This window comes from Cariama cristata, unplaced genomic scaffold, assembly GCF_000690535.1.
Source record: "Cariama cristata isolate BGI_N322 unplaced genomic scaffold, ASM69053v1 scaffold18862, whole genome shotgun sequence".
Taxonomy (NCBI): domain Eukaryota; kingdom Metazoa; phylum Chordata; class Aves; order Cariamiformes; family Cariamidae; genus Cariama; species Cariama cristata.
In genome coordinates this window covers 1-26301 of record NW_009602427.1, presented here as the reverse complement: position 1 = coordinate 26301, position 26301 = coordinate 1, and the positions used below count along the sequence as shown (strand labels likewise).

Here is a 26301-nt window from a genome sequence, read left to right as displayed (position 1 = left end):
TTTCCCTTTTCTTTCCTTGCAGTTTGTCTCATTCTTAGTAAATTTGTTACCTTCCTCCTATAACAACAGCACCATCAAAGAACTAGATGATATTTACTGCCAACATATTGTCCATTCTTCTTGTGTGTTCTGCTGTTTTTCACACAATCTTCTTGCTGCCTACTCAGAAACTAAGCTCTTTCAGACAGGAACTAACTGCTGTGTCTGTAAGATGCTTGGCATGAAGGTATTTTTGATCACCCTTAGACACTTCTATACCTAGTATGGGGAAGGGTCACTGGATAAAGAACTAGTTTTGGTCAGAGGAATTTTTTTCTTAAAGCAACCTGTTGCTTAAAGTTTTCCTGACTGTCATAGAAATTTTAGTTTCTCTTGGAAGCAATTTCTGAAAGGTTTCTGCTATCCTCCTTTGTGTACTAACTGCTAAGGTCACCTTGCATAATTTACTTTTTTCTTTGGTAGAATAACACAATGGCCCATTGGTTTTTTTATTCCTAAATTGTTTTTTAGAAACAAAGGTCTGAAATCCCAGGAAGGTTTTATCACCTTAGACTGGTAAATATGAGAACCATATGTTCAGTGGCAGCTTCAAGTACACAGACCTGGCATTTCTAAAGTTTTTAAAGACTCAAATATGTCAACTTACCAAATGAACAACTACTCCTCTTGGTTTCTGTTTCAGGTACAAGGAAGAGGATTGTCACTGCTGAGAGGTGCAGGACAGAATGCTCTAGCTTTCAGAAAGCCTAAACCAAGAAGTTTATCTCTTTTTTTTCTTTCTAACAAAAAAAACCCTCCACAGGACTATGAAGAACACCTTAGCAGTAGTATTAAATGAGAAAAATGAGCCTAAAGTTCTGCTTTTTTCAGCCTCCATAAAATTTCCCCAAATTAGCTATACCCAGTCCAATTCATTTTCTGCACAAAAGCTGAATGTTTAAAAGCAATCTAAGAATTCTTTTTCTCCATGGACAATGTTTTCTTCCAGAAGCTATGTATTGTTACACTGCAAGTGTCAAGATAATCCATTTGCATATGCAAGACATGTTCACATCTTCAGAAAATACCTTGTTTCCCACAAGGTTTTAAAAATGCACCTGTAATGTAAACTGGATAGAAAAAACCCTGACATTTAGAAGTATTGAGCATTCTTAATTCCTAGTGAATCACCTCTCAAAATCTAGGTCAAGGAGAATTAATCTAACAGTAGATTAAACCAAAACAACTTGAGAGACTAAGGGAATGTGAAGAAAGGCATATATAATGTAACTCTTGCTTCTACTTGATAATACTTCAATTCTCTGAGATTTATTGTAGTAAATTAAGTTGCTGTTACTGTAAGCATTTGGATGTATTCAAGAACCCCTAGTCATGCCAGTGGGAGCAGTAAAAGGGAAGAGAAACACTGAAAATGTCTGAAATGTCAAAAGATTTTTTTTTTAGTAGATGTTTTCACAAAGCAGCTACTTAAAAATTGCACAACATAGGAAAAAGACTTTTTCACCCCAAATAAAGCCCTAACTCAAAATAGCTCGTTTTGTTATTGCTAAATAGGCCACATCCCTTCACATTACACTGCAGCTCTTCATTTCTTCTGTTGTATAAGACTTTCTAACAAACGATAAATTAAATAGCAGTAAAAAATGTAATATGTTGGTCTAAAATCCAACAGTAATCTGCTCAGATTGGAACAGATGCATTTTGCATAAACATTATTATTTAAATATCTGGACAAAAATAATGCTATAGAAAGTAGAAGATAAAGTGACAACCCAGACTGTCTTCTCCCAGATAATACACCAGGGAATTCTAATAACAAATATGTTCACTCTAGTTCACCTTGGAGCTCACAGACTGATGCTACCAAACTAGAAGGCTCAGACATAATTGTGAAAGAAAATATCCAGATAATTCACAGAACATGACTATATACTGTTAACATATGGCTAATGATAGCCTAAATACATTTATAAACATAGATCTTTGTGATCTGAATAGGTTTTGGGTGGCCTGCAGGAAGACAAAGGAGAACCATTAGGTTCTTGACACTAAACCAAGGCAAATTCAGCCTCACCAGCAGTAAAATTAAACAGCACTAGTTAGAAAGTTTTGCAGATCAAAAACATGCATCTTTTGGAATACAAATATCAAAGATCAGTGAGAAAAAATAATTTCAGACAGACTGAAAAACACAGAACTTTTGAAATTTGAAAGAAAGGACACTAAGAACTGACCTGCCCATCAGTCTGTGAAGGTATCAGTGTCTTAGAAAGACAGTAACAGGCCACAGGGAAGAAGAAGATGATCTTCCAACTGCCTATTTTTGCAAAAATCACCGCCACACCTCCATTAGGATGCTTTCCTACCTGCGTTTCCTTTACAGTCAATGGACACCGACATAGGGAGAGATTACAGACTGAATTATCCTCTAAAGGCACCTCTTCTTCTACTGCCTGCAGCGGGACTTCGACAGGCTGGGATTTTAGATTTGGGAACTCATTCAGGAGTTTGGGTTTAAACACAATGAATGACAGCCTATCGCTTCCCTGGCACTTTTCACTAGGGATGGCAACTACTGGCATGAGACCCTTGGTAGCAAAGAGAAAGCAATGGCATAGATTGAGTCTCCTTATTTTATGTTTCTGAATAAGAACTGTATTTTACTGATCATGGATACCTGAAAAAGATTAAATATTATTGGTTTGGATGAAATATAAATAAAAATACTGATTCTCTCAATAAAATTTGTAATGATACAGAAATGCTGGACTATATTAAATGTACTTCAAAGAAAAAAGGATACAATCCTTAAAATTACAGACCATGGAACTTTATTTTAGTAGCCTGGCACAGCCTGAATTGTTATTAAGCTAATAGACACCATCTTTAAATGTAAATTTAAATGTAAAAAGATACATTTGAATGTAGAAAACAAAAATAAATATGACATGGCAGAAGAAAATCACAAGATCTGTGTAAAGAGAAAACATGTTCAGGCATAAATTGCACCATTTTGGTATTTTGAAGAGTTCTTAGTAAACAATTTCCATTGTCACAAAAGATCTTGCAGTCTCACACTGAGACCACTGTTAACATTTTAAAACATCAGTCTTCTGCAGTGTTTAGTGCTTAGCCCAGTGTTGCTTAGTATTTTCACTGATGATGAAACAGTATAGTAAGAAGTGCATAATAAGATACAATAACGAAGTAAAAGCCAGACAATTTTTAACTCAGAATAAAGCATGATTGTTAAAACAAATAGCTGATGGCTTTCTAGATGCAATGCTTAAATCAAAGAGATTAACGTGGTCAACAGAGAAGCAACAGATGGTTGCTCTGGTCTGGTCTTAAAATGCAGGAGTTCATAAATATAGGTCTATCCTAGCGGAAGACCATGTATAAATGCACTCAGATTAAGAATGTGTCTTAACTTTTATAATGAAATTCAGTGGGATTAAAATATATTTAATCATAATTTGTATAAGGCTGTTTTCCTGAATTAAACAAAAAAAGAACAATATCTGAAACAGGAGATTTGTTGGTTGCTAACTGAAAATCAGCTAAGAAAAATCATATTCCTAAATCAGTTTATGCTTATGAGGATGACTTGCATCTTGTCTGAATCACTTCCTCCTGGGTCACTGTTTGACATAAAACCAAAGGCTAAAGAAATTTTGATTTACCAAAAAAAAAAAAGTGTGAAACTTTTAAAGACTCAAAATGGAAAACATTTCAAATATACATATTTGGAGTAAAACTATCTTTTAATTTGAGGCAATATGTCTTTGCACCTAATTTCTAGTATTTTTTTTTAATTCATCTCTCAAAAATATTTGGCATAACCATAACAGTATGCTTATATTTGATGGAAGAGAGGTTTATAATTTCTGTGTTTTGGGTTCAGAACTGAGATACAAAGTCAGTAAGAGTAATCATGGAAGCATACACAGAGTAGTTCAAAATAAAGTTTAAAAAGTCTTTTTTTTTTTTTTTGCATTAGAGAGCATGAAAAAAGCACCAGAAGTTTCTTGTTTGGAAAATCTGAAGCTTGGATGCTCTTTGCTCAAATAAAGAGCTGCAGTAAATCTGCAGTAATTCCTCACCATCTCTGACAAGACAAAGATAGATAGCAAGTGAAGGAAATGAGAAGAAAAACTTGTGTACCTCAGTGGAACCCCTTCTTTTTCCCACCATAAAGTAGTAATTGTGTTGTATGATTCATTAACTGAAATCTAAAGGTAATCTGGTATTGTTATTATAAAAAGGAATAATGCTCTGCTTTATAAGAAATAAATATGAGCTTTACTCAAGAAATCTAACTAGCAGCTTTTGTAACTAAGAAGTTTTTCTATTCTTCATATGGAAAAGTATTTTGACTTGAACAAAACAGGAAGGATAAGAAAAACAGATGTGTTTTTTAACCAAGCTGAAACAGCTGAACATATGGGTCACTTATTAAACATAAAGTGCAATGAACAGTATTCTGTATTCTAAATTTTAACTTAGGATAAGTTTAACTATAAAATAATCAGAAGTATTTTAAATGTGGAGAATGGTTTAAATTTTTTCCTTTTAAATAATAAACAATAATAAATTCAGAGAAACAGAAACCCAGAATGTATTTAACAGAGTAAATGCTGTCCCTGAATGTATGCTATGTATGCCCCCCACTTCACAGTAGCAGTGAGCCCTACTTCCACAGAATGAAAGAAATTTTTTTAATTAATTGCTTAAACCTGGATTCCCACAAAAATGTCACACCCATTCATCCATGCAAGAAAGCAGTTCAAGTCATGCATTCGTTTTTTCTTAATTAACCTCTGCACAGACTTCAAAAGAGTTCAGAAGAAGGGGATACAGATAAATCATGTTATTTAAAAAATTACCTATTTACCCTTTCTTTTGCTTGGCAGTTGTTTAACTAGCGCATCCAGTAGTACTCCCTGGTAGTAACATTCTTGAATGAAAATACAAGCTAGGCTGTTGAATGGCTGAATACTCTAAAGATTTTCCAAAGATAACATCTGCTCTAGAAAGCTCAGTGATAACATAACATTTAGAGAATCAACACATAAAGTCTCAGAATAGCTTTACAATTTTTCCAAATCAATATAATTAATGTATTTGTGAAACTGTCTGTCAAGCTTCATGAACCATGGCAAAGTGAACTTATCCTGAACTGGTAGACTATTATTTATTTGCTTATAGTAAAGCATTTGAAGAGTGATAATTGATTTTCTCTCAATGCTTCTGACATATGTCAGGGTTATTTTGAAGAGATTCTGGAAGACTTTTCATTGAAGTTACAATGTGACAATCATATCTAGTTTTATAAACTATTATCATTAATTTGGGAATGGCAAACCTAGTAAAAATTGTTTAAAAAATCTGAATAACCTAAAAAAAAGCTGGTAAAAATTAGAGTAAGACCTGAATGAAATGATATCTGGGGGAAACTGTACAAGATTTCATTGAAATCTAAAATATGTATTTCTCCTAGTCCTACACAGATAACTGATATTTTGAATGAAGTCTTTCAAGGAAGAATTTTCTTAGACAGTGATTTATTATTTAAAGAGTTGTTTACTGGACAAGACAATACTGTAGTAAGTTTAAAAGTTAAATTGCGCAATATCTTTGAATAGTAAATCTCTCTCTACCTTTTTAATGATACTCAAGTTTGTTCTCAGGGTAAAGTCACACTAGTTAGAATCCTTCCTCAGTTTCTACTGTATGTATACCAGGTTGAAGGGACATCCTCCATCACTTTACCCTTCACCTACTGCCTTAAATTCTGAGCTATATCACCAAAGGACTCTCTGTCATGGGGGGCAGTTACCTCTTACCAAAAGAGTTAAATGGACACTAGTGGAAGAGTGTTACCTCTCTCAGAAATACAATCCACTGGTACTTTATTCATGCCTATCTTTCAACAGAATATTGAATAGCCTACTCAGCAGTAGTAAACTCAAGAGAATCAGCAGCAGAGAAGATGAAGAACTCAGATCTGGATACACTCCATCAGCAAATCTACAAGACACTGGTATTGAAAGCTAGGTTCTTACTAGTCAAATTGTAAGATTCTAATAATCATCAACTGATAGTACCATTACCCTTCTCTAGTAAGACCAAGTTTTTTTACAGTTAGTAATTTGTTTGACACCAACTTCTAGATAATCAGAGTTCCACAGAGAATTTCCCAAAATTCCTGCATATATTTTTTCAGCCAGTGCATGTCACTTGAGTTTTGTAAAAAGAAAATTATAACAACACTGTCAAGGAGATATCAATAAAGACAGGCCAACGTCCTCTGAAATATTTTGTTGTTGATGCTACTGTAAATCATTCTGCAAATCTGTGTGATCCAGAAGATGTTCTTGAGAAGGGATGTTCTAACTATGTTAAAGATGCAGTGAAGTCTAATGTGATGATGGCTAAAGAGAGGTCATGCAGAAAATCAGTATGTGAGATAGAAGCCAACATACAGGCTAGCAAGCAACATGGCATTCTCAGTGTCCTGTGCTTCATGCAGCTAAGTAAACCCTGTTTCTGAAGAAAAAAAGCTTATTTCTGAAGAAAAACAAATCACCCACTGTCCTAACTTTTGAAGGAGATGGCAATGAACAAGAACATTTATCCACAAAAGGAGAAAAACAGGAAAACAGTTATCTACACCATGCAATGCTCAAATCTATGCTATCCTTAGAACGTGTCTATTTAATATAAAATATGGAATGATCACTCACTTAACAAGGGTTGTGCTCCAGATTTGACTTTGTAATATCTTAACAAAAACTGAAAAACAGTCAAATATCTTCTTAAAATTAACAGACACTAAACAAAGAGCACATTAAGACACACAAATCCACCTGTATACAGACCTTCACAGCAATCTTGCCACATCCTGAGATCCAGTTTAGGAATATCTTCACAGCTACTGTATCCATGTGGGAATTCAGCCACCTTAAAGACATCATGTTGTACCCTGGTTATGTTGTCACCGTTGTCACACAAAACTCTGGCAAGAGATGTCTGCTTGATCTGAGTGAGCTGAGCAGGCGTGAACACACCCGGGTTCTCGTACCATAACCTGTAATCTCACAGGAAAGACAAGTTTGCTAGTGAAAAAACAGAACACGCAGTTTTCCAGAGATATTCAGAATTAAATTAATTATTCCATAAATCCTGTTCTCAGCTTTACATTATATCTGAGTGAGTGATCCAGATGCCAAAATGTAAGCGCTTGGTGTCACTTCAGCCCTACTTGGTGTCATGCGGACACTCTGAAAGGGCCAAAGTCTTCCACAAATCCTTTAATTTCTCTTCCAGTCCCATTTCAATGTCTTGGGTATCTTTGGACATCTAAAATGGTACTAGACTACCAAGTTTAGGGTTCTTCTAAGGTAGAGGCTTAAATTACCATAGATTTCTTTCTCCAGGCAACTTTCCTATGGGTATGAAAAAATTTTGATAGCATTGCTGAGATTAGAAGAATGGTTAATCTATACCTATATCAAGATAAGTGAGATTGTTTAATTTGCTAAGGAAGTTTTTTCCTGTAGAACTATTTTAATGACTATATTAATTCAGGGATCTATTAATATATGCTCAGTTAATTCATTATATTCAAGAAGGAAACACTGTGGTTTTGAAAAATTTATTTTTCATTCATAAAGGGCTAAAAGTCTGTTATCAATAGAAAATATAAATAATACATTCCTATGAAAAACAAGCCAGCCCTTGGAAAAGAAAATGTTTTAAGTTACTGTCCAGGATTTGAAAACATTTTACATTATTTTAACATATAAGAATTGCTCACTGTAATATTGTTTACATCTCACAAAACTGTAAAGTTATAATCCTATATTGATAATTTTTTCCACCTATTTCAACCAAAAATAAGTAGGAGGTTCTTTAAACTTTATGAAAAATCAATAACAGTTTTATGCTAAACTTGGAAGAATGGTCAATAAATTTAATTTTACCTACTTATTTTATCATTTTCATAAGGCATTGGACAGTGGCCAATGAATTTCCAACTACTGGGATCAGAAAACAAGATTCTGAAATTTCCATCTTGACATGAAGTTAGACTCCCTTCAAACATCACTCCTTTCCCCTGCACAGGCACATTTGTTTTGCATGGTGCTGGCAGCTTTGATCCTCTGCCCATTGTAAAGGCTTTTCAAAGAAATGAGAGTTGCTTTCATTATGTCTAATAATATTTTACTATTTGCTGGCAAGTTGCTTCAAAACAGTTGTATTCTTTGGACAGCAGAATCCCATTTCCTAAATATTTGATGTTTTCCTATAGTTTCTAAATGTTGTTTCACGGGGAAAAAAAAAAAGCTTTTGCTGGAAAAATGCGAACAGACACACACAAAAAAGCAGTATCATTATCCTGTTGTGACACAAATAGGTACTTGCCACCAGCAATCTGGAGCTCATACTGCATATATTTCTCCTTTTACTCCCTCTGCCTCCAGGCATGAGAGTTTTATGTTTCACAGCTTAATTTTTAAACAGATTTTATGTAAGAAAGTTGTTTTTAAAAAAAGCATACAAAAAGCCTTGTGTTATTGACTACAGAAATAAAAAAGCCTTCATACTAGCTTAAGTAGCAATTTTAATTCTTTCTCTGTTTCCCTTTCACCAGGATGGGACTAGTCAGCATAAGTCTTTCTACCCTCATGCCATGCAATACCACGATTCTAGGTCACAAATTATGTTAAAATGTAGGAAATGTTGATTTTCAGATTCCAAACAAGTGTGATGAAAGTATGCAAAGGAAATGCGGCTGCTGTAACAACAGTAATGACTTTTCTTATTTCAGGTACTGTAGAAACTGAAAATGAGAAATTGCTCATAACGTGCATGTAAAGTAATTTAAGAACAATTATCAAATTGTGTTCTTTGGGATAACCTGTCTGCTTTTTTCATGCACAGACTGCTTGTGCTGAAATATGTATAGGGGTTATATACACCGAGTGATGCTTTTGCAACCTATGCTTAAGTAAGAGAGATGGTGGAAATGTCTCAACCACCAGAATTCCTTTGCCAATAAAATAATGAAATAACAATGAAAGGAGATGAGTGACATCCACTTTTCAGAAAGGCAAGTAAGTGACTTTATTAAACTGGTAAAAGGAAACTCAGCATGTGTTGGCTGTGGTGCTTTTTGGAGTTCAGTGTAACATATTCACCACAAAAAGTAACAGATTTTAAAAAATAAATTAACTATAGCTTCTAACAATGTTTTAAATTTGTATTCTTCATCTTTTCTATTATGTATTAAAATCACAAATGAAAATAAAATGCAGTTTGATTTGAAAACAAGACATTGCAAGTGTTATTAAGCATCCTCAATTTAAAATCAATTTTGGTTTCCATGGTATTTCAATTTACCTGTCTCCATCCCGAATACGCCTAAACTGTGTGCTTAACAGACACATCAAAGTTGGCCCCAGTCGGCTCCCTGGAACTAAGTCTTCCACCATTAGAGCAGGAAATAAGTCTATGTTCAGAGGGGAACCATATAACCTATAAAAAGAAAGCCACAAATATTTAATATCAAATATTTTACATTTACAAAATAACCAGTATGTGGTAAAACTACGGGCAAGAGATATGAACAACTCACAGTAAGAATGACAGTGACAGTGCTACATCTTTTGTGAACAACCTGTGGTGTATATGCAAGCAATCCTGCAATGTAGGTTGTATACATGAGTAACATCACGGTGCTCTGCAAGTCTATCCCACAATCTCCTTTCTCCTAGTAGCTTTCTTCTGATTTCCTGGACCCGTTTCTTTTTCAATAGTTTCTCTTTCCTGCCCCTCTGTACACTTTTTCTTCTGCTGCACCCAAGACTAATTCTCTGTCTTTGATTTTGTATAGATAAGCTAGGGGTGGCAGGTAGCTGAAGACTTATTTTCAAACACTGAAGCTCTAAAGAAGAACAGATTACTGGTAGTGAGGGATGTCCACGTGAAAATACAGTGAACGATATTCCCGTTTGTTTTAATGTATGGAACGGATGGAACTGGACATGTAAATACTTGCACAAGACTGGCATTAAATATGATGTTACATTAAAATAACATTCATATTTAACAGCATTTATAAAACCAGACATTTCAAATTAATAATTTCATGAACACATATAGTCTGTATTAACTTCTTATTGTTCAGACAGATGCAGAAAGGGAGAAATTATCTGCAAGTGGGAATTTTCCACATCTATTTCCTGGTACAGATTGAAGTTTCATTAAAAATGCCTTTACCCCTTTCTTAACAAATATTTTCTTCTAGATAAGGTAGTTAGCTACTAATTTTGCATGCACATTTAGATAATTGATTGGTTTTCTTCATCTCAGGCTCACCTGCTAAGTTTCTCCCTGATTTCAGGATTCTTAATTTCATTTTTCAGATCTTCAAAAGTCTGAGCTGAAGAAAGATTACAGTAAACTCTAAAATCATGGTAAGGAGGAATTCCATGATCTCTGCCTCTCTGAATATTCATAGCTGCCAGATCTAAAGCCACAGTACGTGCCATGGAGAAGAGTCTTTCTGTTAATTCTGTATTGAGCAATTGTGATGGGACACGCATCTTACCAGCAACACCAAACAATCCCCTTAGAAGTGGATCAATGCCTCCTTCATTTACAATCCGAAACGGAGAGAAGAATGCCTTATGAAGAGGTAGATGGCCTTGTGGAATAGGTTCAAAGTTTTCATCCAGTCGATACAGAAAAGGATTAATGAGTGTGTGACCAAACCTAAAAGCGGCAGTTGCAAACTCATTAGTTATGCCAGAATTAACACTAGGATCATAACCCTTATATTCGCCAAGCATCTTCATGCCTACCTCTCCAAAGATCTTAGGTAGCCAGTGGCTAAATGTTATGTGTTGCATTTCTGCACCAACAATTTTGCGTGTTTCGTGATATATTGTGTCACCATCCCAGTGTGGATTGAGTTTCAGCAGCTCTGTGGCAATTCGGTTGTGTTCTCTAAACCACAACGTGTGGATGCTGGTAAGACCCAGCTGTTCGTTAGAACGCTGATCACCAGCTAAAAAACAGGGAATTGGGCTCTCATTTTCATCTCTCATACATTCTGTTGGTGGGCCAGTAGCAAATGGAAGAAGGGGCTTGCCAGATCTCTGTACAATGCCCTGTCTCAGAAGACCCCTTTGACTCGCCAAGTCTCTGATTTCTAGTGCTTCATGGTCTGAACTGCCATACACGTTGGAAGCATCGATGTACGAAGTCAGCTGGTTGATCTGTTCTCGTGGGTACACAGAATTCATCAGGAGAGATGTCATGCCGCTTCCACAAACCGGACTGGAGCGTACGAAAAACATGCAGCGCGCACCATTTCGAACTCTGGGATCGTTTGGCGGTATCATGATCGAAAAGCATGGAGGATCATTTGTACAAACTGAACTGCAATGCTGACCATCCGAAAACCTGGCCTCACTTAGGGCAGCCACCGTGAGGTCAAGGTCATGGTCAAGAAACTGACCCCACTGCATGAGCATGTGAGTGTACTGGTCATCAGGAGTTATTGTTTCGGTTCCGATCAGAGTCGTTGAAACCAAGCGAGGCATTGGGAGTGTGTAGCCATTGGAGAGCCTCTTGGGTTCGATTCCCCGAGGCAAATTAAATCCATTTTCATAGACTGACTTTAACAGACGTTCAAAGGCTGTCAGAGAAGCACCCCACATGGGATGCTGAAGGTTGTTGCATGTTCCATCGTGGGTCCTGTACTTCTGGTGGAAGCACATATCTGAGCAGTTGTTCACTCGTCGATGGGCTGTACAGCCTGAGAGATTAGCAATCAGATTCAAGTACTGTGGGGATACAAGGTCGTTATAGTGATAACCTGAAACCAGAAGAGAGACAGAGAAAAATCAAAGACTTCATAGACTTATGGTCCCCACAGATCATGAATTTATTTGAAATATGATTTTATTATATTGCATTTCCCACCAGATTAAACACCCCTATTGTTTTAAAAGAACAATAATCATCATATACGTATATTAGAGCACTAGGTCATTTGAGCAACAACCACTATTAGGTCAGGAAAGAACTTTGTAAAATGGCAATTCAAGTACAATTTTTACAAAATGTTCATAAAAGGAGGTCATTACTTATTTGGCCACTTAATAGATATTTTGAGAAATAAAAGGCTCATATTGACACAAATGGGAAATTTTCCCTATGTTAGTAAAAGCATTTTAAAAACTGTCAGTAACATTTACATGGATTTCAAGACTTTACCTTTTGAGACTTGATAATTCACTGAACATTACTATTTTGTTTTGCTTTATTATAGCAAAAGTTGCAGAATTTTAAGAAGAAAAATTCAACAGAAAAACACAAAAGAAAACAACCACAAGCAATATAGCTAAACAGAGGAGTGATCTCTAGGACAAGTGGTGTGGAGTAACTCACATTCACATTATCCATGACTAGTTTCTAAAGAAAACTGGTGTTTGCATAACACTTGGCACAGGCCTCCTCTGCAATCCACACCATTCACCTCTGGGACTACAACATACTTACCGCTTTCCTGCATTTTTCTCAGTTCATAGAAAAATTATACATACAAACTATATACTGTAATTCATTAGAATTATGTTTTTATAACCTCAAAGTAAGGCTCTGTGTTGCATGATCTCTGCTGTGGTATGACGGCACGTGGAAGGACTGACGACCATAACGCCTCCTGGTAAAGTGTTGGGTGACTGCAAATAGCAGAACAGTCAGGCTGCACCTTGTCCATGCTGCCTACTGGGAGTCATTCTAAAAGTGATTTTTTTCTTAGAAACATATGGGCTTCATTTCAGGAAAAACAACTCATAAATTTGGGCTATATCTACATTATCAGCTTGTGTAGACTAACAGAAATGTGTCTGGAGAGTGAAATTTTTGATGTTGAGAAAGACATCCTTACTGTATCCATTGTGCAATAGGAGCATGTTTCCTTCAGATAAACTTTACTTTGTTCTCCTGGACTGAATGTGGTCCTGGACCACATTTTTCACTTAATTTGAAAGGAATCCATGCTGTTCAAGACCATACCACAACTCACACCAAAGCACAGTAAGTGAGGACAACTGGTAGATTCACTTCAAATGGGTCCTGCTGATGCAAAGCATAGGCACACCTTGAGTGATTAATGGATATATAGTGTGGATGAGCAAGGTTCCAGGATGCAGGAGAGAGCCCAAGAGGCAGAGTATTTGGCAGAGTAGGTGTACTTTTAGCTAACCAGGAACCATCATACACCACCATGGCTTTTGATCTGGAAAGCTTGCAGTCAAGAATAAAACCAAACAAGCAGAACAAAGGTAGAAGGAAAAAAGGAAAAGAGTGAGTGTACAGTGGTACTGTGTTCCCACAGGCTCACGAGGTTCCCACCATGATGGTAATCACTCAAGAATATGAGCTGAATGCAGTTTTGCAAGAGGTCGGTGCAGGCTAATTGCACACAGTCTGGAAATGTTCCTTTTATTCCTGAGCTCGGTCTCAGTGTGCCTGCAAAGATGTTGACCTTCATCTATGTTCAATACATAAATGAGTGCTAGGCACATTGGCTCTCTGCCAATCTACAATGCAGGGCAATTTCAAACAAGCCACCTAAAGCCCCTCTTTGTGTTTGCCTTGAAAGGGACTGGATTGCTCCTAGCTGCTCAGCTGGGACAGGACCTCTGCTCAGTCAGGGGATCTATGTTTTCTCAGCCTCAGGCTACATGTACTCCATATGGTTTACAAGTCAAAGTAACAATATTAGAGACCCAGTGCTTGCATTAAGCAAAAGCAACCTGTTCTTGTAGACATAAATAAATTACTTTTTGGAATATTCCAGACTAGGAAAAAAACAAACCACAGAGCAAAATCAGTAACTGCCACTGGGTAATACAGCAAAATACACTCTTTGAGTATATTATTGACAACATATGCTGGCTACTAGAGCAATTTAATTCTAAAACTACACCCAGAAAACATATCTCCTTTTTAACAACACTCCTTTTTAAATGATCTTCATTCATCACGGAGTTCTTTCCTTATGATCATTATTCATAACATAAACATGTGTCTGCTGTGGTTATCCTGGTTGCCACCCACATTTCTGAAATCAAGTTGTGAGCAAAACTGAACTATGAATGTTTTGGGTGGAATGACCTTCATTACCAATTTAAAAGAAAAGGTTCACCTTCTCTGTTTAGAAGTTCAATTGGGATGCAACGTCTCATCTATGGATTAGATTTGATAGCTTTCTGAGCAGAGTTGAGGCTGCCATAAACACCAGTCTCAGATCCTTAATTACCCCTCACATTGTAGGCGCTAACTCTGGCTCTGCTTTCTAAAAGGCTGTGTGCCGTGCATTTCAGTGCTTAGGAGCTGGCTAGCTCAATTCGCATATTAGCTATATTTTTTTTCAAACTGCAAGGAAGATTTTTCATAAAGTCACAGAACTATTGATTAGAAGGGACCTCTTACCCAGGCCAAGCTCCTGCTTAAAGCAAGGCTGTCTCCAGCACTGGATCAGCTCAGCTGTATCCCTGTCTAGCGGGTCTGAAAACCTCCAAAGACTGAAACTCCTCAGCCTTTCCGGATAAGTTGTTCCAGTGCTGGACTGGCATACTGGTGAGAAACTGTTTTCTAACATCCAATCTGAACCTCCCAATTGCTCCCAGCAATTTGCGGCCATTCCCCATGTTATACAGTCAGGCACTGCAGAGAAAAATTTGGGTCCATAGTCTTTCCTTGGGATATTCCAAGATTCCACATTTAGAAAGTCCCTGAATGAGAAATTGTCAAGTTTCTCAACTGTTCCCAATGCAAAAGTGCTAAACAACACCTTTCATTGGGCTCTGCATTTTGTAATAAAACCAAATAAGGACAAATATGAGTACTAAAATCTGAGCATTAGGCTATTTAAATGAAAAAAGATTTATTTTACTATTCAAATTTCCTTAAAAGCTTGGTTTCTGTGGATTTTGTAGGGCTGAGGAGCAAGCTCTCATTGTGAACAGAATTTCCAGTATCACAGAAAGTCGCCTGATTTTGTGTTCATTAATTTGTACTTGTATCTTTTAATGCCACTATTTGGTAGACTTTAGGTGACTGAATTTCACTATTACAAATCCTAGTGAAAAGCAGACAAGCAATTCTCACACATCAGATTTCATATTTTCCTAGTGTTATATTCCATATGCTTACATATGCATTTAATCAGAGAATGAAATTAGATGGGGTTGGTCTTCTAAAACACAAGCCTTCCAAGAATTTTGAGTAAGTATTTGTGGTAAACTATTCATCACAAATTATTTACTCAGCTCCATAATGAATACCAAGCTTCTTTTATTAGCAAGTGTTACAGTACTCCACAAAGCTTGCAGTCTTTGGTCTTACAAATACTTGCCTAGTTCACGGGCTGAGTCAGGGTTTTCGGAAGTTACAATAAATACTCAATTATAAACATCAAAGAGAATATAATAAGTAAAAATATTTCCTCCAGATTTTCAGTGTAGCTTTTGGCTATGTCTCAAGTCTCAAAAGCTCTCCTAAAACTGTATCATCATTCCCAAATGCTTCAGTCCTATGTCTCAACCCTATCCCCACGCATTATCTACACACATTAGTTGTATATGCTCCAGCTGGACTTTATGAATTTGAACTTGGACTTCAGTAACTAAAAGGCAGAAATATTAAACCTCACATTTTCCTGCTATTTATAAAAAGCAGCAAAAGCTGTATTTCTCATTACATCAGATCAGTGTTAAAGGAAAGAACTAGTTTAGTTTGACACACACTTAAAGAATGAGTGGCAAATAATTCTTTGAATACTATTGTGGTACACACAGAAACTGTGGTTTGTAAAGTATACAAATCCTTCTTGTTATATTATCTTTTCTTCTTGCCAAGGCATGCCAAGACTAAGTGTTTTTACTTAAAGAAACATGAACAAAATACTGATTATGTTTAATACACAAGAGAAAATTCTGCTCTGCTATGAAACAACGGTCCTAATGAATTAACACACAGGGAGTTAACAAACAGGACACAATATGCATTTCCATTAAGCTAAATGTGACCAGTAGAAAAATCTGAACATTAATTTTTCCCTAATATGTCAACGTAAGGAAAAATAAAAACACTCTACTCGGAGAGCTCAAACAAACCGAGTTACACCATAATATAGCAATGTGCAAAGCAAAGACTGAATTGGGCAAACACATATATTTGGTAAAGTTTTGCAAAGTCAAATATTCCACTGATTTCAATGTAATTGTTCTGCAATTGGGACCCAGACTTGGAAAATAAATGTCTCTTGAAGTATAATGGCTTAAGAAGGCAAATACACTTCAACACAGAAAAATAAGGAAAGAGTACTGACTTGTTCCATTAAGGTCAACCATTAGACCATCTTGTACATGATCTTGAATAAGCTGTAATGTCCTTTCAAATATTTCCCCAGCTCTTGCTTGCTCAACAGTGTATGGATCCCTTGGGTATCGAAATAAGGCTAGCAAATCATTTGGAGAACGAGGACGACTGATAGATAATTTGAAAAAAAATAGTAAGTGTACACAGGAGTTACAAAATAACAATACTACATAAATCATGTAAGTGTTCAACAACATGATTAGTACATACCTTGGTTACTCATCTCAAAATGGAAGGCAGATAAAAAAATATTTAATAAAATAATAAAACATTAAAAAATTAGTAGCAATTAAACATTTACTAGCCTTTTAATACACATTATCTCAGCAGAAGAACTGCTGGAGTGAATAGAGATCTCAACAGGAGTGTTTAAACAACAGGAATCCTTACATGTTAAACTGTTAGCATTCCCAGAACTAACCAGATGTCAACAACGTCATTTCAATAATAAAATAGCTTCTTGCTTAATAAATCCTCCATTATTTCTAGTATATACAAAATTAATTTTGACTTCTCAATATAAAAAAAGGAAGGGATACCTGTCAAACAGATGTGTACGTGTTGAATTTATTGCTCTGTCAACAGTTGCAATTGCTTCCACAATTGATGTTTGTACAAAAGGATCTCCATTTCGGCTGACATTAGGGACTACAGAAAGAGGAATTTACGTGTTATTGCAAAAATGGCCACACACAAAAAGATATTTCTATAAAACAGAGTCTAGACACGACATCATTTCAGCTGTACAAAGTAAATCCCTGTTCTTTAAGCATTAGTTCATCCAAATATAAAATTCTTAACCATTTTCTTAACTATCAAAGTATATTACAGCAGATCAAAATTCAGTTAAAACAGAAGTTAATGCAAGTTTAAAAGTCAGCTTGCTTATAATTCTAGAACAAAATAAAGTGAAGACAAATGCACACAGCATTTAACTGTCTATTAGTTAGTCCTACAACTTCAAGCAAAAATGACTAAACAAAGAATCATTATTAAGGGTTTTTTTTTTCTGGTGTGGTACACTATCAGCTTTCAGATGATGATATCAAAAGCCTGACCTATATCCACTAAAATCAATGCAAGTATTCCCTTTGATTTCAATTAGTACTGGATTAATACTGAATTCAGTGTAAAAATTCACAGGGTTTACAGAAATGCGTTATAACAAGTAGAAAATACTGACAGATTTAGTTTGTGGTTTAGAACATACACATCACAAATTCAAAGAGATTTCACAAAAAAAAACAAAATTAAAAAAACACCCACAGAATTTTATATATTCCTAAATACATACAGTAAATTAACGTTGCTCCTCTCCTGAGCTTAGTCTAGTAAGCAACAGACATTAATTTTAAAGGGCTATAAATATTTCATTTCTCTTGATCACTACTTTGTTTTCTACTTTAAAATTACCTAGCTTATTAATACTATGTTAAAAATCACATGCTTGAAAGCTATTTAACGACTCTGCATAATACTGGAAACTCACTAATGCCTAGGCCCATTCATCTGTCTTTTTATACAGTACTCAGTTGCAGCTGGATATTTGTACAACGTATCTAGGGCTAATAACCTTCCCTTTCAGTCTAAACCAAGAACTACCAGATCCAGGGGCAACAGCTAACAATTTCCACAGTGTGTTTAGATTGGAGAAGTCACACAGGAAGAAGGGTAAAGTAGGGAAGAAATCCAAAGCAAATACACTCGAATAAAATCAGCATATGTACAAAATCAGCTGACATAAAACCCGTTGTTTGCAAGCTTGTCATGACTTTTTTTCTTTCTGTTATTCCTTCATAACTGGCAGCTTAGGCTGTGTCTAGATGAGTTTCAGAGTCTAGACCTGGGTAATCTACCTTAACCATCTATACCATCAAATAAAACAGTCCCTGGCACTCTATAGCTGTAGCTGAAGCCCCTTTCTCTGCCCTGAGGCCAGCTGCCCTGGGCTGCTGACAACACACTCCCAGCACCCAAAATGAGCTTTCCACAGTGCCAGGGCAATAGCCTCTGATCTGTCCTAATTACCAACCATCCTCCTTGCTTGACAGTTTCATCTTCCTAGCAACCATACCAAAACCATTATCAGATAGGGTAGTTATTTTAAGGAGAAATATCATTTACAGATTTGCTCCCCCTCATTTTAGTTGTTTCCGAAGAGTGCTTGTGTGCCATCTTAACACTGCAACATTGCAGATTATAAAACTCCGGTGGCTGGTTACCTTCCCTAGTGCTGTCTACGGTAGATGTAATCTTGATGTTCACTTGACATACGTGTTTTGCAGAGTTATCTTCATCATTAATGGTACACGGGGGCTGAATCACCTTGGACAGATGTTACCTATACTGCATTTTATTTCCGTTTAGACTATTTGCTGTCAGTAGTTCTCTTTTTAGACTGATAAATATTAAAGAGTTAAAGCTCCTTACAAGTCCTTCACACAATACTTTTTTTTTAGGGCGGAGGGGGAAAAAAATGGGAATTTTTTTAAGCAATGAAAACTTAATCCACACACAGCCTGCCTTACACTTAATCCAGAAATTTTTACAAAAGAGAAAGGACAGAAGAAAATGGCAAAAGAAAAGCATCTTTAAAATATTATCAAACGTGGCCAGCAAAATCTGCCCCCCAGCTTCTATACACTTGCCTTAATTCTGTCTCAATGACAAGAAAAGATTTTTATGCATTAGAAACATTCATAAAACATTAATTTTGTTTAAAAGAAATATTGACATGCAAGTTTTTAGGCATTTTTGGCTATGCCATTATTAATACTATACAGATAGCAAGTATTCAGTCCTTATAATCTATCCAATTGTCCTCCTTGCTTCTCTGACAGCTTCATTCTTATAGCAATGACAGAGAAACAGCACCTGATATCCCACTAGTTTTAAGGAGAAACACCCATTTACAGTTTCAGAACGAATGCAGATTAATCAAGGGTAGCTTCACTAATTTTAGGTTTATTGATGCTACTGTTTACACGAAAAATAACCATATTACTATTAAATATTGCAGATCAGCTAGCTCCAAGTCTTCTAGTTTGCTCATGTCAGCAGATGAGAATGAGCAGTTGACACCTGCACTAAGTGAATGAAACTGGTCTTCCTTGGGGTTACAGTTCAATTCATGGTTTCATTTTTCAGAGCTCTTACTGATTTGAGATCTGGATAATCTTTTTTTTTATTTTTAAGCAAAAAAAATTTTTTTCTATGCATGTCCAGAGTAACCAAGATTAATTGACTTTTATGGACTTTCTTTCATTTGCAGACTTTATATACATAGATGAAACCCTACCACTGAATGATTCCCAGTCCTGCAATTTTTCTCTCAGAAATCATCTTTACAGATTGAAGAAATATTATTTTTGATAGAGGAGGGGACAGATTGATAGTCTTCTAAAAGCAACTTAAGCCAGGGAACATCATAGCTTTATTGATACCATGTGATTGATATAATGGTAATCAATACATTAGAAAAATCACTGATACATATTTATGTAGTAAACAAAATACAGAATATCAGACATAACACTGGGAAATAATATCCAATACGCTAAAGAAATCACTGCTCAATATTCATTTTCCAATGACTGAAAAATATTGTGTCATATTTTCTACTGAAAGAAAAAAGTTTCCTTAATAATTTCCATCAAAATGAGTCTGAAAAATTAGCAGTTTTACTCAATAAGTCAGAAAAGCATTAAGGTCAATCTGTGTAACAAAGTTATTTCCTTAGCCTCTTTGGTTGCTCTATAATTGATAACTATTATTTGCTATTATTACTTTCAAATAATTAGCATAAGGTCAAATACTCTCCTTTTCTTTTTGCTTTCTGCTTTAGCTTCTTAAGATCGTTATGACTTTCCTGAATTCTTTCACAGTAGTTGCAGCCTGATTTTCAACCAAGTGCTGTAAGTGCCCGTTTAAAGATGCCAGAAGACTTTTTGTCAAGTTATCCCTAAAGATTAGACTGTGTATTTGACTAGCAAATTCTAACAGGTCCAAATAAGATCTCAAGAGGAAAGTAGTATGACTAACTGAGTCCAAAGCCTTGTTTGTTTTGAAGCTTAACTCCTAGAGACATTTTGGCTGACACATTCCCATCTTACATCTGTGCAGATAGTTGCCTGAATTAAATTAAGGTAAAAAAAAACAAAAAACAACAACAACAAAAAAAAAAAAGAGTATTATGGGAGAAAAAGAAAAATATGAATAAAAGAAAGAATTAACATTTGATTAACTTTTTTGCATCTTACAAATTCAGCAATTAGAATAAAATTAATAATCTAACTCATACCACTGATTCATATACCTTACCGTTAACACTAAGCACCATACTAACAGAGGAGTATCCTATGGTATTCCGGGCAACACATTCATATCGACCTTCATCAGCTGTTCCAACATCGCGAATGGTAAGAAATCCCTCTGGACTAACATGAAATTTTCCACTCTCAGTCACCTGTACTCCATCCTGCAGCAAAGCACAATGTTTAGTTATTCTAAACACTCTTTGTTTTCAAACCTGAATTTCTGTCTTTTTCTCTTTTCTTTTTACATTTTATTTTGTATTTCTATTTTGTACGCCAAGATAATAGTCAAATAGATTTAGATAAACTTCTATAAAATACTCACATGCTGTTATGTTGATAGAAGGACTTGCATGTACTTCTAAATTGTACAGTGTATTTATTTACTTTTAAAACTACTCATTATTATAAATCAAAATATTTTAATAGTTATAGGTCCTCACTGCAAAAAATTTAAGACTCAAAAATAAGAGAGCACCTCTTGAGAACATATATATTTGGTTTTACTCAAAAGTAACCAACTAAAAAAATATCTCAAGAGCTCTATATGTATCAATTCTTCATGTGCTATGCATTTAGAAGCTATATAAAGGTACATTAAAGTACACTCTAATGCTCAATAATTGAAGAGAAGATGATAAACAGGAAAATTGAAGACCAGTATTAGCAACCCATTAATTCACCAGTAACTCTGCTAATAACTAACTAATAGTTTGATATAACAATTAACACACCATTGGAAATCAAAGCCACAAAGAGGTTACCAAAGAGTTACTGAAACATGTCCTGGTTGAAGTGTCAACCTGACAGTGTCAAAGGGCTCAGCAATACAGTATTTTTTTATTGCTTTATATCTATAATATCATTGAAAGTGTGAATGTTAAAAGAATATTTGCATAGAACTGTCACTAAACTACATAGGCCTTCTAAGATCTACATTATGAATTTTAGCTAGTCTGTATAATGATTTGCATAACCATATATATTTTTTAATATATCTAAAATTCAGGTTTCGTATCTATATACATGCTCTGTATTAATCATGATCAAGCTTCAGGTAACGTTTTCAGATACCAGAGCAAGCAATAATTTGAGAATGTGCGCTTTAAATAGCTCATTATGAAAAGATGGAAAGGCCACTGCCTTTCTGCAACCACCAAACAAATATCTAGTACCTTTATTCCATGTAATTACTGGCTCCGGCTCTCCTTGAGCGCTGCATGGGATCTGCACGTTTGTGCCAACCTCCACTGTCATGTCACTGGGAACACTGGCAAATACAGGAGTCACTAAAAAAACAAATGATACATTGACAAGGTATGAAATACAACTTGTGCAAAAGACAATCTAAAAATAAGTCAGCATTGTTTATTTTTTTCAGTTACCCAACATTTCTGAAGCTATAACCCTATCCTGCCTGCAAGTTTTTAGTCACTTGTAAGTTTGTCTTGGAGATAAAATTCCTCCTTCCTGATGTTTGCTTCAGGGTGATTTTTAAGTACTCTTAACTTCTGACAAAACAGGCTAGTAGTTGCCAAAACCACTTGAATTCCATAAATTAAAAGCTCTGAAAAAAATTTCTGTGAATAGCTAAATCTGAACAAAGTCACTAGAATGAATACGCCATCAACTTCTGTCAAATTTTTTAAGTTTTAATTTTTGAAATAGCAACAATAGAGATTTCTTAGGTAATAAAAGTAAAACTTTCTACAAGTCATTCAACTGTGATTCCCCCAGACCGACTTGCTGAGGTGCTAAGCCTTCACTGAGCTCCTACCTCCCTGACACCAGTGAGCCCTAGGCCTTAAAACATCAAAAAAAAAAATCACCTTCCATTTTAAGGACACAGGGTACACAGTTACCTAAATCCAGTGTGAAGAAAATCAATGCATTTTTTTAATCCTAATTTCCTTCAAATCCAGATTGACATCCAGCACTCAGATATCATCATGAGAAGCACATACAAAATCATGAAGATATTAAGAATTGTATTACTGTTGTAACATATCAGTATTTTGAGGGGAGTGGGAAAGGGTCGTGCTTTTACAGAGAAGTATTTGGCCACACAGCACACATGTATGCTACAACCAAATCTGGCCTTAGTGTTAAATTGTTGGTACGCAAATGGCTGTCAAGGACCAGAAACCATTTCTAATAAAGCATCCAAAGGCAGGCATCCAGCGCTGGGAGGTAAGAGTCTGGGTCTGTGGATGTGAGCCATGTCAAGGCAGCAAACAGACCTGGACCATTAATCTGTATTCATTAATACAGATTTAGCCACAGTCATCACTGACTAGACATTCCTCAGATGAACAGTCCTTTTGTTAGAAGACCAGAATAAAAAAGTTTTCTCTTCTTGCACAATTGAAAACAGCATTGCAATGAATGTATGAAGAGCTCCAATTTCAGGCTGCATATGCAGCCTTCAATCTTGTATTTAATATCTTTTGGTGACTGGATTTTGCAACCCAAGTTACATAAAAATCATTTTAACCAAGTTCAGTGAAGTTTAACACAGCTGGAAAGTTATAAAACTTCTTAAAACTGAGTTTTGTTTTATGGAGTTTTAGTCAACAATTTTATATAGATGGTAAAAAAAAAAAAAAAAATCTTAATTTTGACAAATCAATCTCCCAGTACTAGTTTTAACCAGGAAAAAATCAATGGAATTTTTTTCTGACAAACATCTAAGCTCAAGAAGACATTTGAACTCCTTTCACTAAACTACTGTTTAAGATGAGGTCACTAACAAGAAATGCTTTGAATTAAATATTTAATCTCTTTGAATTTAGTTAAACACCAAAGTACTTAAATAAATTATAAATATTAATATGACTCTAATTTATCCTAGAAGCAGCTTACTTAGAATTTACTTGAAGAAAAGCGTAAGAAAAATTGAGTGTTGGTTTTTGTTTTTTTTTTCTGTGTCAGCTTATTTTAAGTATAAGGAACGACTTTTCATTATCAAGGTCATTCTGCTGTTGTGAAATAGTGTTCTGTTTCTGGACATCAAAACATTATGTTAATAACACTATTTAGTTAACAGCATACAGTCTTATAAGAAACTAGTCTTTTCACAAAATAAAATATTTTCCCAAGCATAGGAATACAGTCATCCTCAAAACAAACCTCCATTCTTTAAAAAAAAAAAAAAAAAAAAGGCAAATCAGATAAATCTCTTTCACAGAAGATAGACTGTTGTAAAGGAATGATACTCTGTACAAACACTGGTAAGTATCCATACATGTTACTTACTAAAACCCATCTGGAATCTAAAAATAGATATATTCAGAAATAATGATCAGAAATGTGAAATGTTAGCAATACCCTGAACAGCAAGGTTTTTAAACAACAAAAGATATAGCCTCATTCTAACAAGTTTTCATCAAAAAAGGCTATGTTTAGTTGTAAGCTTACATAGTCTCCAAGTGACATTGAACAAAGTCTATCAGGGCACACTGTCCCACATGCTCAATTTATAAAGACTAGTAAAACACCTTATAATTCAAAACCAGCAACTTATGATCATTGTAAAATGCAGCAAAAGTCCTGAAGAAAAACCCAAGCACTATTCAAGCTCTGTTTCAAAAGCTTTTTTTAATTCTAAACAAAGATAAACTACCTCATATTAACATTTTGTGCCATCAAAAATAAATAATTCTCCATCTTACATTTTAGGAAAAAAAAAGTAATCAAACACAGTACTGTGTATTTTAGTGTACGCTTACATCTTTTTTGTTTTTTTCAGGAGCTGTGCATGGAGAACATACCTCTAGGCTGTACGGTCAGGTATATGACAATTCGTTGAGATCCGATAATGTTGACAGCTTGGCATTCATACTGTCCCTGGTCATGCAGAGCAACCCTGGAAATTCTTAGGGTTCCAGAGGACAGAACTAAGTGTCTTCTGTCAACAGACAACTGGCCTCCTGAAACACAGAGCAACAGCATTTGCTGCTTATAGCAGTGCAGAACAAAGTCCCCTTGTGTCAAAAAAACCCAGAAGATTTCAAATTTGATAAAACATTGGAAAAAATTATAGTCTCTTAAAAAGTTTGAAACCTTTACTTCTCAGAAGATAAACAGGCAAAACAAACAAAACATAATCCTGGTCTCTTCTCTGTTTGTGGCAGAAATAAAAATTTTCATTTAAGGAGCATGATAAAGCATTTGAATGAGAAGGCATTATAAGAACACCAACAGGTATTACTGTTCATTTCATATTATTGCCATATGTGTAAGACACAATTAATCTTATCTGCCTAAGATATCTATAGAATCCATAGAAAAATACATACAGTCCTGAAAAAATGGAATAGAATAAAAATGAATAAAAGGCACATCAATGCCTGTATCCTATTATTCCTTTCTGGACGTTTCATTTGACTGGAGCAATCTTGGTAGAGGGAGAAACATGGATATTATCAGCATCAAAATGATCAACAGTTTGTTAAAAATCTGCTTTATCTACCATAATTTAGAATTTCCTAAGAGTTGTGTTGCCTGCTAGAGCTATTTCGTTCGACTTAACTGGAGTATTTACTTACCTATAAAACACCCACTACGGTATTTCTTCCTGCTGGATTTGGCTTAATGTCTTTACAGCCACAACCTGATAAAACAGTCAGCAAAGTGCACCCCAGTGTTCCCATCAATCCACATTAAGTGACAAATGCAATTATACTGATGTCAGTTAGAGGTCAGACTGTTCTGATTTCTGAAGAGAACACACTCCACCTAATTTCAGATCTCCAGTTAATGACAGTCATCTCCATTTCTTCTGCAGTAAACCAGCAGTGAAAGATATTGCCACATGTGATTTGTCTCATATTTTGTAAACATTTATAATTAGGAATCTATTATATAGGCACATATTTTAGTGACTCTTTTTTTACTGAATTATGAAAAATGGTTGGGCAGCTAGCTTTTGTGGGACATCTTGCCTTTTCCAGCCAAAGCAGAAAGAGATGAGCCCTGTTTCCTTCAGAGACTGAAGCATCTAAACAAATCTATGCAATTCCTTTCAGTGCATGAGTGATTCCAAAATGACAGTTAAACTATTCTAGTAGTTCAAAACTAGAAACAGAACATGCTTACCTCCTTTAGTCCAGGCAATAACAGGCTGAGGATAGCCTTGCGCTTCACAAGGGAAGTCAACAGTTTGTCCCTCAATCACTGTTTTGTCTTGAGGAGTGACAGTAAACTGAGGTAGAGCTACAGAAAGAAAAATAAACTGGTTAACAAAAAAACCCAAATGACTGCCTGAAATTATGTACGATTTCCTGTGTGACTTGAATAGCTCATATTGGTGGGAAAAGAGATGCTAATGGGACTCTTTCATATTGTGACCACTATAGGGCAGAGAGTTAGGGTAGCCACTTGTGCAACGGGAATATCTCCCTCGTAACCTGGCCCCGGTGTCAGTGAAGGCCTCTGGGATCTATCGCCATAGATCCAAAATAAGAGGTACAGAAAGACTTGTAGAATCAAACATAGGGTGTTTAATATATATAATATATAAAAT

The 26301-nt window shown here is 35.5% G+C and overlaps 1 protein-coding gene across 1 annotated transcript in view; it reads right to left on the bottom strand.

Moving 5' to 3' along the window:
• The window catches only part of LOC104157443 (peroxidasin homolog), a gene marked incomplete at its 5' end in the record, with an annotated part of 32660 nt that extends 6650 nt beyond the window's left edge, over window positions 1-26010 (bottom strand). The window contains 9 exons of the mRNA XM_009694765.1: window positions 6882-7090; window positions 9406-9540; window positions 10384-11887; window positions 16415-16572; window positions 17004-17112; window positions 20785-20943; window positions 21956-22066; window positions 24548-24706; window positions 25875-26010. Coding sequence (XP_009693067.1) covers window positions 6882-7090; window positions 9406-9540; window positions 10384-11887; window positions 16415-16572; window positions 17004-17112; window positions 20785-20943; window positions 21956-22066; window positions 24548-24706; window positions 25875-26010 — 2680 coding nt within the window. The remainder of the gene's footprint in view (window positions 1-6881; window positions 7091-9405; window positions 9541-10383; window positions 11888-16414; window positions 16573-17003; window positions 17113-20784; window positions 20944-21955; window positions 22067-24547; window positions 24707-25874) is intronic.
• Window positions 26011-26301: the final 291 nt, after the last annotated feature.